General features: G+C 41.6%; 1 protein-coding gene across 5 annotated transcripts in view; it reads right to left on the reverse strand.

The window, feature by feature from the left end:
- Positions 1 to 11,437, reverse strand: part of AUH (AU RNA binding methylglutaconyl-CoA hydratase) — a 215,527-nt gene extending 204,090 nt beyond the window's left edge. The window contains exon 1 of one of the 5 annotated variants that reach the window (XM_036894640.2): positions 11,148 to 11,437. In XM_036894640.2, the coding sequence (XP_036750535.2) occupies positions 11,148 to 11,391 (244 nt within the window). In that variant the 5' untranslated portion in view covers positions 11,392 to 11,437. Of the gene's footprint in view, positions 1 to 9,162; positions 9,393 to 10,904; positions 11,125 to 11,147 lie in introns of those variants that run through there. The other 4 variants (XM_036894639.2, XM_036894641.2, XM_036894642.2 and 1 more) reach the window with 4 other exon arrangements.
- Positions 11,438 to 15,257: the final 3,820 nt, after the last annotated feature.

The following is a 15,257-nucleotide window of genomic DNA, read 5'->3' on the forward strand; positions in this document are numbered from 1 at the left end:
ATGAAACTAAGAAAATTCCATTTACAATAGCATCTAAAAAGAATGAAATAGGAATTAAATTTAACAACAACAAAAAAAAAACCCTGCAAGACTGGTACATCGAAAACTACAAAACATTGTTGAATACAAAAATATTACATGTTCACAGACTGTAAAACTTAACAGTTAAAATGGCAATACTCCCCAAATTGATCTACTGATTTGCTGCAATCCCTGTCAAATCTCAGATGACTTTCTTGTTATTCACAGCTGTGTGTTATCCACAATCACAATAATTATGTCTTCACTCACAAGTAGGTTGTGTTCTCATTTGAGAAATTGGTCACTGTCAGCTAGTATTTCATATTAAGTTTTTTTCTTACCAAAAAAAAAAATTTCATGTGCTAATAATGCAAGAGTCCAGAACAGACAAAACACTCTTAAAAAAGGACAGAAATTTGAAATCGAAATGATATTTTACAAAGAGCATGGCCCTGGCATAAAGGGAGACATGTAGGTAAATGGAATAGAACTCAAAAGTCCAGAACTTCTATGTTTATGACCAATTAATTTTTAATAAGGATGTCAACACAATTCTGTGGTAACTGGATAGTCTTTTCAACAAATAGTGATGGGACACTGGATAGCCACAAGAAAAAGAATGAAGATGTAGTATCTTAATAAACACTACATACAAAAACTAATTAAAAATGGACCACATCACAAATGTAAGAGCTAAAACCCTAAAACTCTTAGGAGAAAACAGGTATAAATCTTTGTGACACGGGCGCTAGGTAACAGTTTCTTAGATATGATCCAAAAGCATAACAACAAAAGAAACAAACAGATGCACTGGACTACATCAAAATCAAAAACCTAGGTTCTTCCAAATACACTACTATGAAAGTGAAAACACAACCCACAGAATAGGAGAAAATCCTTGTAAGTCATGTACCTGACAAGGGACTTGTATCTGGAGTAAGTAAAGAACTCTTGCAATTCAACAATAAAAAGACAACAATAAAAAGACAAAGTGTCAAAAATAAAGACAAATAAAAAGACAACAATAAAAAGGACAAAGGATCTGAAAAGACATTTCTCTAAAAGATACAAACATGACCAATAAGTATATGAAAAGATATTCAACATCATTAACCATTCCAGAAATTCAAATGAAAGCCACAGCGAGATACCATTTCACATGCACCAGGATGACTATAATCAAAAACACCATCACAAATACAGGTCAGGATGTTAAGTCATTGAAGTCCTCAACACCTTGCTGGTGGTAATGGAAAATGCTAAAGCCACTTTGGGAAAGTTTGGTAGTTGCTCAAAATGTTGAATCATAGAATTACCATATGACCCAGCAATCCCACTACTAAGTGGAAATGCAAAGATATGTCCACAAAAATTTACACAGAAATGTTCCGAGCAGCACTGTTCACAATATCCAAAAAGTGGAAACCCAAATGTACATCAATAATGAACAGATAAACAAAATGTGGAATAGTCATACAATGGAATGTTTCAGCCATAAAAAGGAATGAAGTACCGATACATGCTACAACACAGATGACTCTTGAAAACATCATGCTAAGTGAAGGAAGTCACAAATGCCACTATATGATTTCTTTATATGAAATGTCCACAGTATACAAATCTAATGAGAAAGCAGAAAAACAGGACTTATTTTGAGGAGAGGGAGACTGTGAGAATGGGGAGTCACTGCTAAAGAGAACAAGGTTTCTTTTTTGGATTGATAAAAAATGCTCTAAAACTGGATTGGAATGACGGCTGCAACTTTGCAAATATACTAAAAACAACTGTACATTTTGAATTTTATGGTGTGTGAATTATACCTCAATAAAAATTCAAAAATAAATATATCTATCTCAATATATGTATCTTTATCAAGATATGATTCATTGAGATTCTCAAGATGGCAGCATGGGTAGGGTGGTGGAAATCTCCTCCTAAAACCATATATACTTTGAAAATACAGCCAATATAACTATTCCTAAAAGGGTGACCAGAAGGTACAGTATACCAGCCAGGCTACACCTACATCTGCGAGAACTCCACATCTCATGAAAAGTGTAAGATACAAAGCCATGACCCAGCGGGACCGAGCACTTCCCCCACCCCAGCTCACCCGCAGGAGAAAAACAATCAGAGTGGGGAGGAAGTGGAAGCACAGGACTGCTAAATAACCAAATCTTCAGGCACCCTCACCCCTAGGTGGCAACACAGCACTGAAGCCCCTCACGGCAATAAGCAGCCTGCCGTTCATTACAAGCACAGCAAGCAAACCAGCTGACCTGCCATTGCTACGGAGCAACCCAGGGAGCAACCCCACCCACAGCAACCACACAGAGGCTTCTTCAAGTGCACAGATAACCGGGCCAGAACCAGCGGCTGCCCCCTGCCCGCAGTTGACAGAAACAGCAGAGACCGGGGCAGAGTCCAGAAGGCACAAGGGGCTTTATTCTCCCGAAGAAAACACACTGCTTGCCTGAAACCCCCACCAATGCCCTAGGCCATCCCGAGGGCTGTCCCACCCACAGCAGCTCAGGGGATTAACCCAGAGGCTGCCCCCTAGGCGCGGCCTACCGGCACAGGCAGGAGAAGCGAGCACAGAGCCCGGAAAAGATACAGGAGCTCTGGTCTCACAGAGAACACGCACTGATCGCCTGCAAACACCGCCAATGCAGGACACCTCAGGGCATCAACCCAGAGGCTGCCCCCTGTGCGCGACCAACTGGCAGGCAGAGGAAGCCAGCATGGAGTCCAGAAAGCATGTGAGAACTCTGTTCTCACAGGGAACACACAATGATCACCTGCAATCCCGCCAGTGCCCTCGGCCATCCTGAGGGTCACTCCGCCCACGGCAGCTCAGGGGATTAAACCAGAGATTTGCTCCCTGTGTACAGTTGACTGGCAAAAGCAGCAGAGATGGCCAAGGTGACCAGCAAGCAGGAAGGGACTTTGTTCTCCCAGCTAACATACACACCACTTGCTGATGATCACTTCCATCACTATGAAAAGGCAAAAGAACCTTGCTCAGTCCAAAATCCCTCAAACCCCTGCCTGACAGAGGGCCTGAGGAGACCGAAATCGGCAAACTTCCTGAAAAAAAATTCAAAATAAAAGTCATAAGCATGCTGTCAGATCTACAGAGAAAAATGCAAGAACTAAGGGATGATTTCTGGAGGGAGATAACAGAAATAAAACAAACGGAAGGATTTAAGAGCAGACTGGATGAGGTGGAAGAGACTGTGAATGGAATAGAAATCAGACAACAGGAATACACAGAAGCTGAGGCAGACAGAGATAAAAGGATTTCTAGGAATAAAAGAATATTAGGAAAACTGTGTGACCAATCAAAATGGACCAATATTTGCATTATAGGGGTACCAGAAGAAGAAGAGAGAAAAAGGGATAGAAAGTGTCTTTGAAGAATTAATTGCTGAAAACTTCCCCAAGCTGGGGAGGGAAAAGTCTCTCAAACCATGGAAGCCCACAAATCTCCCAACACAAGGGACCCAAGGAGAACAACACCAAGACATATAATAATTAAAATGGCAAAGAACAAAGATAAGGACAGGGTATTAAAAGCAGCCAGAGAGACAAAAAAGATCACCTACAAAGGAAAACCCATTCGGCTACCATCAGACTTCTCAACAGAAACCTTACAGGCCAGAAGAGAATGGCATGACATATTTAATGGAATGAAACAGAAGGCCCTTGAACCAAGAATACGGTATCCAGCACAATTATCATAAATACGAAGGAGGGATTAAACAATTCCCAGACAAGCAAAAGTTGAGGGAATTTGCCTCCCACAAACCATCTCTACAGGTTATTTTAAAGGGACAGCTTTAGATGGAAGCACACCTAAGGCTAAATAGATGTCACCAAAGAAAATAAAATCATAGCAAAGAAAGCAGACCAAATACTAACTAAAGGCAAAAAATAATATCAACTATTCACAAAAACAGTCAAAAGAAACACAAAAGAGTACAGAATAAAAGAATAAGAGAATTCCTCCTCCTCCATTCTAACATATAAGGAATGGAGAAGGAGGAATAAGAAGGGAGAGAAATAAAGAACCATCAGACTGTGTTTATAGTAGCTTAATAAGCAAGTTAAGGTAGACAATTAGATAGTAAAGAAGCTAGCTTTGAACCTTTGGTGACCACAAATCTAAAGCCTGCAATGGCAATAAGTACATATCTTTCAATAATCACCCTAAATGTAAATGGACTGAATGCACCAATCAAAAGACACAGAGTAATAGAATGGATAAAAAAAACAATACCCATCTATATGCTCCTTACAAGAGACACACACCTCAAACCCAAAGACATACACAGACTAAAAGTCAAGGGATGGAAAAAGACATTTCTTGCAAACAATAGGGAGAAAAAAGTAGGTGTTGCAGTACTTGCAGAAAATAGGCAACAAAACAAAGAAAGTAACAAGAGATAAAAAAGGACATTACATAATGATAAAGGGGTCAGTCCAACAAGAGGATTTATATATATTTATAAATATATATGCACCCAATACAGGAGCACCAACATATGTGAAACAAATACTAACAGAATTAAAGGAGGAAATAAAATGCACTGCTTTCATTCTAGGACACTTCAACACATCACTCACTCCAAAGTACAGATCCACCAGACGGAAAATAAGTAAGGACACAGAGGCACTGAACAACACACTAGAACAGATGGATCTAACAGACATCTACAGAACTCTACACCCAAAAGCAGCAGGATACACATTCTTTTCAAGTGCACATGAAACATTTTCCAGAATAGACCACATGCTAGGCCACAAAAAGAGCCTCAGTAAATTCAAAAAGACTGAAATTCTGCCAACCAACTTCTCAGACCACAAAGGTATAAAACTAGAACTACATTGCACAAAGAAAACAAAAAAGGCTCATAAACACATGGAGGCTTAACAACATGCTCCTAAATAATCATTGGATTAATGACCAAATTAAAATAGAGATCAAGCAATATATGGAGACAAATGACAACAACAGCACAAAGCCCCACCTTCTGTGGGACACAGCAAAGGCAGTTCTAAGAGGAAAGTATACAGTAATCCAGGCCTATTTAAGAAGGAAGAACAAACCCAAATGAATAGTCAAATTCACAATTATTTAAACTGATAAAAGAAGAACAAATGAGGCCCAAAGTCAGCAGAAGGAGGGACATAATAAAGATCAGAGAAGAAATAAATAAAATGGAGAATAAAACAATAGAAAAAAAAATCAATGAAACCAAGAGATGGTTCTTTGAAAAAAATAAACAAAATAGATAAACCCCTAGCCAGACTTATAAAAAGAAAAAGAGAATCTACACACATCAACAGAATCAGAAATGAGAAAGGAAAAATCACGACGGACCCAACAGAAATACAAAGAATTATCAGAGAATATTACAAAAAACTATATGCTAACAAGCTGGAAAACCTAGGAGAAATGGACAACTTCCTAGAAAAATACAACCTTCCAAGACTGACCCAGAAAGAAACAGAAAACCCCAAACACCAGCAATGAAATTGAATCGGTAATCAATAAATTACCCAAGAACAAAACTCCTGGTCCAGATGGATTCACCGCTAAATTTTATCAGACATACAGAGAAGAATAATACCCATTCTCCTTAAAATTTACCAAAAATAAATAGGAGGGAATACTTTCAAACTCATTCTATGAAGCCAGCATCACTAATACCAAACCAGGCAAAGGCCCCACAAAAAAAGAAAATTACAGAACAAGATCGCTGATGAACATAGATGCAAAAATACTCAACAAAATATTAACAAACCGAAATCAAAAATACATCAAGAGGATCATATACCATGATCAAGTGGGATTCATCTCAGGGATGCAAGGATGGTACAACATTCAAATATCCATCAACATCATCCACCACATCAACAAAAACAACAAAAACCACATGATCATCTCCTTAGATGCTGAAAAAGCATTTGACAAAATTCAACATCCATTCATGATAAAACCTCTCAACAAAATGGGTATAGAGGGCAAGTACCTCAACATGATAAAGGCCATATATGACAAACCCACAGCCAACATCATACTTAACAGTAAGAAGCTGAAAGCTTTTCCTCTAAGGTCAGGAACAAGTCAGGGACCCCCACTCTCCCCACTGTTACTCAACATAGTACTGGAGGTCCTAGCCATGGCAATCAGACAAAACAAAGAAATACAAGGCATCCAGATAGGTAAAGAAGAAGTCAAACTGTTATTATTTGCAGCTGACATGATATTGTACATAAAAAACCCTAAAGATTCCACTCCAAAACTATTAGATCTAATATCTGAATTCAGCAAAGTTGCAGGATACAAAATTAACACACAGAAATCTGTTGCTTTCGTATAGGTTAACAATGAACTAGCAGAAAGAGAAATCAGGAAAACAATTCCCTTCACAATTACAGCAAAAAGAATAAAATACCTAGGAATAAACCTAACCAAAGAAGTGAAAGACCTATACCCTAAAAACTACAAGACACTCCTAAGAGAAATTAAAGAGGACACTAAACAAATGGAAACTCATCCAATGCTCTTGGCTTGGAAGAATTAATATTGTCAAAACAGCCATCCTGCCTAAAGCAATCTACAGATTCAATGTAATCCCTATCAAAATACCAACAGCATTCTTCAATGAACTGGAACAAATAGTTTTAAAATTCATATAGAACCACAAAAGACCCTGAATAGCCAAAGCAATCCTGAGAAGGAAAAATAAAGCTGGGGGTATCTCACTTCCCAACTTTAAGCTCTACTACAAAGCCACAGTAACCAAGACTATTTGGTACTGGCACAAGAACAGAGCCACAGACCAGTGGAACAGAATAGAGAGTCCAGATATTAACTCAAACATATGCGGTCAATTAATATACGATAAAGGAGCCATGGACATACAATGGGGAAATGACAGCCTCCTCAAAGGTTGGTGTTGGCAGAACTGGACAGCTACATCTAAGAGAATGAAACTGGATGATTGTCTAACCCCATACACAAAAGTAAATTCAAAATGGATTAAAGACCTGAATGTAAGTCATGAAACCATAAAACTCTTAGAAAAAAACATAGGCAAATATCTCTTAGATATAATAAACATGAGCAACTTCTTCATGAACATATCTCCCCGGGGCAAGAAAAACAAAAGCAAAAATGAACAAGTGGGACTACATGAAGCCGAAAAGCTTCTGTACACGAAAGGACACCACCAATAGAACAAAAAGGCATCCTACAGCACGGGAGAATATAGTCATAAATGACAGATCTGATAAAGGGTTGACATCCAAAATATAAAGAGCTCACACACCTCAACAAACAAAAAGCAAATAATGCAATTAAACAATGATCAGAGGGGCTGAACAGACAGCTCTTCAAAGAAGAAATTCAGATGGCTGAAAGACACAAGAAAAGATGCTCCACATCGCTAATCATCAGAGAAATGCAAATTAAAACCACAATGAGATATCACCTCACACCAGTAAGGATGGCCAACATCCAAACACAAACAAATGTTGGGGAGGATGTGGAGAAAGGGGAACCCTCCTACAGTGCTGGTGGGAATGTAAATTAGTTCAACCATGTGGAAGGCAGTATGGAGGTTCCTCAAAAAACTCAAAATAGAAATACCATTTGACCCAGGAATTCCACTCCTAGGAATTTACCCTAAAAATGCAGAAGCCCAGTCTCAAAAAGACATATGGACCCCTATGTTTATCGCAGCACTATTTACAATAGTCAAGAAATGGAAGCAACCTAAGTGTCCATCAGTAGATGAATGGATAAAGAAGATGTGGTACATATACACAATGGAATATTATTTGCCATAAGAAGAAAACAAATCGTACCATCTGCAACAACATGGATGGAGCTAGAGGGTATTATGCTCAGCGAAATAAGCCAGGCAGATAAAGACAAGCATCAAATGATTTCACTCCTCTGTGGAGTACAAGAACAAAGCCAAAACTGAAGGAACAAAACAGCAGCAGTCTCACAGAACCCAAAAATGGACTAACAGTTACCAAAGGGAAAGGGACTGGGGAGGATGGGTGGGAAGGGACGGATAAGGGGGGAAAAGGGGCATTATGATTAGCACACATAATGTAGGGGAGGGGACACGGGGAAGACAGTATAACACAGAGAAGACAAGTAGTGATTCTATAGCATCTTACTACACTGATGGACAGTGACTGTAATAGGGTATGTGGTGGGGACTTGATGATAGGGTGAGTATAGTAACCATAATGTTGTTCATGTAATTGTACATTAATGATACAAAAAATTTTTTTAAAGATATAATTCACTGTCATAAAATATATGAAAATTTATTTTTAAAACATGAGGAAAATAAACATGAAAGGAATCAACCTGTCCAAAAAGAAAAGCAAGGAGATGTAGAAAGACCAGCTAGCAGACCTCTACAACAGTCCACTTGAGACATGATGCTGGCTTGGACAAGAGTGGTGTTGGTTAAGAAAATAAAGAAGAGTAAAACAATTTCAGAGACACTCAGGATGACTTAATAATCTAGATGTGAATGCTGAGAAGCAGCAGGTATCAAGGAGACTTGCACTACGCATTTGCTTGTGTGTTCTATTTCTGCCTGGTCTTCTGATCTGGTACACAAAGATGACCTTTGCAGTGGATCATAATTACGAGTAGAATCTTACCAGACTTGGGAAAAGGATGGTAGGGAAGGCAGAGGTGCAACTGCAGGAAGATGGACAGACTGTGAATGCCTGCCAGCTGTGAAGGGAGGCTTACAGGAAACAGGGAGCCACTAGAGGTTTTCCACAGAGCAGGGAAGTAAGTCTAGGCCTTGAAAAAAAGTAAGCCCAGCACTTGCATTTAGATTAAAGTGGGAAAAATAATGATCAGAGATCACTTGACCTATAAAGGAGGCCACCCATTCACTCTAAGACACTAGGAAACACCTTTGTAAACCATGCCCAAGACTGCTGCTGTGAAACTCCAGCTAGGCTGGATAACACTGCAAGAAATAACCACTAAACAAACTTTAGTGATTATAGAACTATATCAACTTTGTTGCCTCCACAACAGATTACAAATATAGAGCCCAGGCAATGATAAGGGTTGATGTGTTCTGCACTCACCTACATCCACCAGCCTAATGAGGCCTAGAGAGCAGAGTGCAGTTTGGGGCTCCTCTGACCCGGGAGAGTTCTCATCTTCTTGGCAGGCTGCTGAGAGCACTAAAGTTTGGACTCGCCTGTGTGAGAAGCAAAGGCTCAGGGAGACTCCTCCACCTGCAGTATCCTTGACCTCATGTTTTTCTTTGCACTGCTTACTGCTGGTTCCGTAATAAAGCAAAGCACATTCATAATGTTAGCCAAGCCTCAGCTGCTAACTGAGGTTGATGATCCTCAGTAGAAGCTGGGTCAATTTCCTTAAGAAATGAGGATGTCCTAATAGCTGATTTTTTACATTTCAGGTAACTGAAAACATCTGAATTTAATTAAATTGTTTTGTATGCTCTGATTTCTTCTCTTTCCATTCGGATCCTAACTTGAGGACTTTCCACATATTTTATGAAAATTTTCTTTCAATCTGCACTTAGATCATAAGGACAACAAAACTGAGTATGTGCACATTATCAACTGCGTTCCCTTTGCATCTAATGTACTATACTGTTGATACACCTAATATAATTGAAATCCCAGAAAGACCAAGCTTAGCCAAGAGGATGGCATTCACATCTCTAATCACCCCAGTGCCCACCTGCTTTCGGCCTGCATTTCTCACTATTCTGCCCGTCATGCCGCACTACAGCTACACTTGCCTTACGTTCTTTCCCAAAAACACTACACATGTTCACATCCCATGCCTTTGACCATGCTCTGATCTCTGTCAAATAAACGAGTTAACAAATGAAATAACATACTCTGGAGTACCCACTATGATCTAAATACTTAGAGAGCAATTTATATTAACATTCTCATCTAATCGTCACAGCAACCATACAAAATTGGTGATATTTTTTCTATTTTACACATGAGAAAGTGAGGCAAAGCTAGTTTAAGAACCCTCATTGATGTCAAATTCCAGTGCCTAAGTAAGCAGTGCCTTGGAACCCGTTTCATCTGGCAAAACCCTAACCTGACCCTCAGAATCTTCTCTTTCCTCTTCCCATATCCCCAAATATAAATGATCATATGCCCCTTGTAGCTATTACAGCCCTGTGCTCTCAACGAACCTTTAAAGTTGGCATAGCCTTTTGATGACTATTATATTCTTTTACTATATTCACAGCTGCTTAAGGACAGTAATCGTGACCTAACTCCTTACGCACTTCTGCCTAACAGATCATAGGTGCTCAATTAACTGCATGTCAAACTTAAATGACTGGTCCTCTGGCAAAATGTTATTACTCCTTTCAGGACCCCTTTAGCTTTTCCCAACGCGGCAAGTTAAAGGAATGAACGTCAATGATCTTTCCCAAAGGGCAAGCACCCTCCTTCCCAGTTTTTTCTCCGGTATTGTGTTGCTAATTCATTGGTCTCCTCCCAATGTAGGCTGCTCAAGGGCAAGGTCAGTATCATCCACAATATGTCTTCAGGGCTCAGCACCGTAACTTGAAGACAAAAAAAGGTTCAAAATTGTTTAACTGAAGTTGAATCGTCTCCCAAAACTAACTTTCTAAGATAAAACGGACAAGGCAAAAAACTGTTCCTGCTGAACAAGGGGGAAAAATTGTTCCAGCTGAACTTTAATATACGGTTGTACGGAATAACAAAATGCATTCTCTCTGCAGCTTCTAAAACTCTCTCTCCCTGATACGAGTTGACAGAAAACAATTTCAAAGCAAGAACAAAACCTGGAAGCAAATATCACACACCCGGTTGATTGACCTTGGCCGTAAAGTGCATTTCTGTCCCCGGCGCTGAGAGAGGCCGCCCTGACAGGCAGGCCGGCTGCTCCGTACAGCTTTAGGCACAGGAAGCGCTACACGGGCGCGAGGCTGGGGCGGGGGAGGGGAGCGGCCTCCACCGGGCAGCCCGGCGGACACCGACGTCAGCCCGGACACTTGACCTCGCGACCCCTTCCTAGGACCGGCGGCCGCCAGCGCTGCGCCCCTCACCTCGGTTCTCCTCCTCCAGGTACCGCACCCGCAGCTCGTCTTCGGTCTTCACCTCAGGGCTGTAGCTCCTCTGCGGAGCCGCACCCCCGGCCGCAGGCACCCAGCCCCGGGCCCACGTCATGCGCGGACTCGTCCAGGAGCCCGGCAGCCTCCACCCGGGGCCGAGCCGCGCACAGCAAGCGGCCACCAAGCGGGCGCGGCCCGCCTGCAAGGAGCCCAAGGTCCCAGGCGCCGCCGCCGCCATGTTGTCTGTTTACGACGTGCGCCTGGAGCTATTGCCCCGCCCCCACCACGCGCACGCCGCCGCTCGCACGCCGGGCACGCCCAGCCCCGGCCCCCGGGCCTCGCTATCGCCCCAGGCCCCTCCCCGTAGCCGCAAGGCCCCGCCCCTCGTCCCACCCCGTCCAGGCCCAGTGGCTGAGCTCCAGGTTCCCAGGACCCGGCGTCCTTTACTTGGCACCGGGTGTATTGGCTGTCCAGCAAAGGTAGGAGAAAGCCGTCTTCCAAGGCTATGGAAGGGCTTAGGTTCTGCAAGAATTCCCAGAGGGAGGCATCTCCCCGCACTCCGCTGCTGTGGCCTGGGGTCCAGCGTTAGCTGCAAAGCTGAACGAGAATGTGAGGTATCAGGTTGGACTGACAGTAACAGGTTCACGTGGAACCCCGCTTTCCTCTCGTACCGAGGCGCCACGGGTTATCCGCTAAAATACCTACGAACGTACGGGTGCTTACTGCACGGAGTTCAACAAGAGGGTGACAACAGCCAGTAAATAGTCCTCAGTACTCCATCCCAAGCAGGTGGAATGGGCCCCAAGTGTCCCAGAAAGGCGCCAGCGTCCTGCCAAAGGGGCTTCTGGGACAAACCATATGCTGAGGTATGTATGCTCTTCCCTTATCCAGAAACGAGTATCAGCTTAAGGTGCTCATCAGAGCATGTTGTCTAGAATTTTCTCCTACCTAGCATTTATCAAATTTCAACCAGGAAAGGTGTGTCTGGCAATATTGTTTGGAAATATACTGCTATGAGCACACTCCCACTGTTACACATAAATTTCTGCTATTGTACACTGACTACATTTTTCAGTCCTAAATCCATTTTATAGGGTTTATAAATGTGTACAGCACTTGGCCCCAGGAAATGGGAAGAGACTTGGTAATATTAACTACTGTATAAACTTCCTTCTTAGTCTGTTCCAGACATTAAGATTTGTTATTTAATGGTCAGAAAACTTGGAAGGTGTTATTGTTACCCCCATTTTTCAGATGAGGACAGGTGAGATTAAGTTACTTAACCAAACTCTGCAGCAGTTAAGTCCTAAGCGGAAATTTAAACCCTGATATATTTGACTCCAATCCCCAAGTTCTTAATCGCTGTTTTGCACAGACTTTCAATAAATCTAAGGTCCAATCAATTTAATTCCCTTTGGTTCCTTTCTACTTTTCAGTAAAAGATGTGAGCGAGGAACAAAGAGTGTAAGCCAGGAACAATGAGTATCAATTTGGGAAAGGAAGTTAAGGCTGTTGTTGGGGGTACTCTATTACTACCGCTGTGTACAGGATTTGGGACTCTGGCCTCTGGCCAGCTCTCAACTCACAGTCTTTTTGATCTGCCACACCCTTCACATTTTCCTAATGTTTACTTCTTTGTAATAATAAACGTGTGCAATACAGCTTGGCCAGCACTGAGCTCCTGGAAAGCAACCAACCCTGAATGGCAAAAGCCAACCCTCTTAGAACACAATTCTGTTGCACAGAACATGTACAAGGGCACAGGTGTCACTGGTAAATGAAATACTAACATGTTACCACCAACAACTGGAGAGACAAAAATAGCTTAGGAAACAATGTGAAGAATAAAGCACAACTCTGTACTTTCTGAAGATGAGAGGGTATTGTCCTGCCTGAAACAAGAAAGTGCTGTATTAATGTAAAGGTCAGGCCACAGTATCAGAGTATCACCACAAATGTAATGGCTTGAATAAGAGAAAATGTCAACAGTCCAGGCATGGTAAGGTGGCTCTGCCATCTTCAACATGGGGCCTCCATTGCTGAATCTAAAGTGGTTGCTCCCTGCCACCAGTAAGATGAAAAATATGCCAGGAGTACCCAGTTCTATCTAGGGGAAGACCTAGAAATGGCACGTGTCCCTAACTACTTCCCACAGGTACACCTCACTGCAAAGAGGATCTAAAAAGGTAACCATGTGCTGGGCAACCATGTACCCAGATACATTCTATTACCACTATGTACAAAAGGGATTCTGAATATTCAAGAGCACAATCTGCCACAGTTTTTTTATTTTTTTACTTTAAACTTTCATGAATCCTAAGATAAAGGTTCACAGCCCAAAGTATAATAGGTTTCACCAGAAACAGCTGGAACTACAGACTGAAGATGTCTTTCCACAGTGACCTGTTAGCGAAAGATCATAAAATGAAGATTCACATTCATGTAAAAAGAATGAAAGTAGAAGAATGTTTACTTTTCAGATTCTACACATTTTTCAGGTTATGTTACTTTTAAATAAATAAGCCTACCTACCTTCATAATAATTCCACACTTTAAGTATTTCCCATATTGTCATGAGAACAACACGGTAAATATTTGCTACACTGGGAGCTTAGACGTTAGAGTTTCCTTTCAAGGTCCCTCAGATTGGAGGAGGTGTTCTTAAACGCCATGATTCTGAGCAGCAACCTCTGGGCCTTCCTGAAACTCAGGGGCTTTGCTCCTCTCTGCGAAAGGAGCAGAATGTTAGCTCCCTGCCATCATTGCTTAGTTCCTAAGCCCTGTGACCTCTAGTGGAGTCTCTCTGACAGACTCCGCTCACTAGTAAACTCAGGCAGATCAGTTATGGCTCAATTTTGTCCCTACCCCAAATTTCTTCTGTTGAATCCCTAATTCCCAGTAATTCAGAATGTGAGTGGATTTGAAAAGAGGGTTTTGGAAGAGGTAATTAAGGTAAAGTGAAGTCAGTGTGGCTGGGCCCTAATCCAATATGACTGGAATCGTTATAGGAGGAGATGAGACAGACTGAGGAGCAAGCCCTGGAGGGAGGCCGCAGAGAAACTAGGCCTGCTAACACCTTGGCCTTTGACTTCCAGGCTCCAACAATGTGAGCCTGTATATTTCTGCTCTTTAAGCCACTCAGTCTGTGGTGTTTAGTTACAGCAGCCCTAGCCAACTGGTGGAACTACTCTGAGGGGGAAAAACCCATGCACTTTGTTTTTCAAGTAGGTGATTTTAATACTGATTGCTTCTCCCTTGAGTTTATAGAAGGCAGGGGTAAGCATTACCCTCGTGTGTGCATTGTGCTCTATGAAGAACAGCTAGTTCATAAACACCTGTCAGCTGGAGATGGTGCCATGTGTACACCTGGGCAGCCAGGGGACAGGAGGGAATGGGAGCACCTTCTTCAGACAAGCAGCTTCCTGGGTGCCCTGAGCCTGACAATGAAGGCCACAGCCTGGGGACCTGGGGACAGGATGGCAGCAGCCACAAGGCCTGGGGGGCCCACAACAAAGTCATGAAGGAAGAATATTATTACCCAGAGGCATCATTTTCCTCCCAGCACTGCTCTTCTGTGAAAATTCTTTCGGATACATATTTTGTTCCCAAATAGAGTGTTGGACACTTTCCATGCTAGAAAATGACTGGATGATCCCCTCCAGACTGTGTTCCAGAGCACCCAGTTTGTTAAAATCAGTATGAGACCTGTTTTAAGTAAAAATCTACTTTAAATCCAAATTTGTAATATATCCTTAATATCATTAGAGAGTCTTTTATCTATAGATTAAAAATCATTCATTTTTAGCAAAATGTTTTGATGTAAACATTTTTTAAGACAGGAGGGATCTAGCTTTTGATATGCATTTTGTCTGAGTATATATAAATGGTAAAAATGTTTATAAGATTTGCATTAGTGAATCTTACTAAAAATAAAATACAGATGCCCACAGAGTCTGGAAATATTAGTAGTATCTTTTTAATAGATTGATCCCTCTAAAGGTGCAAGCTTATTCCATGAAAATTAAATGCACAAATCATGTGAGGCAATGCATGATAGATGAATGTGCTACAACTAATGGGAATACTGCTTTAATGCACATTGTC

The sequence above is a fragment of the Manis pentadactyla genome, chromosome 3 (assembly GCF_030020395.1).
Source record: "Manis pentadactyla isolate mManPen7 chromosome 3, mManPen7.hap1, whole genome shotgun sequence".
Classification (NCBI taxonomy): Eukaryota; Metazoa; Chordata; class Mammalia; order Pholidota; family Manidae; genus Manis; species Manis pentadactyla.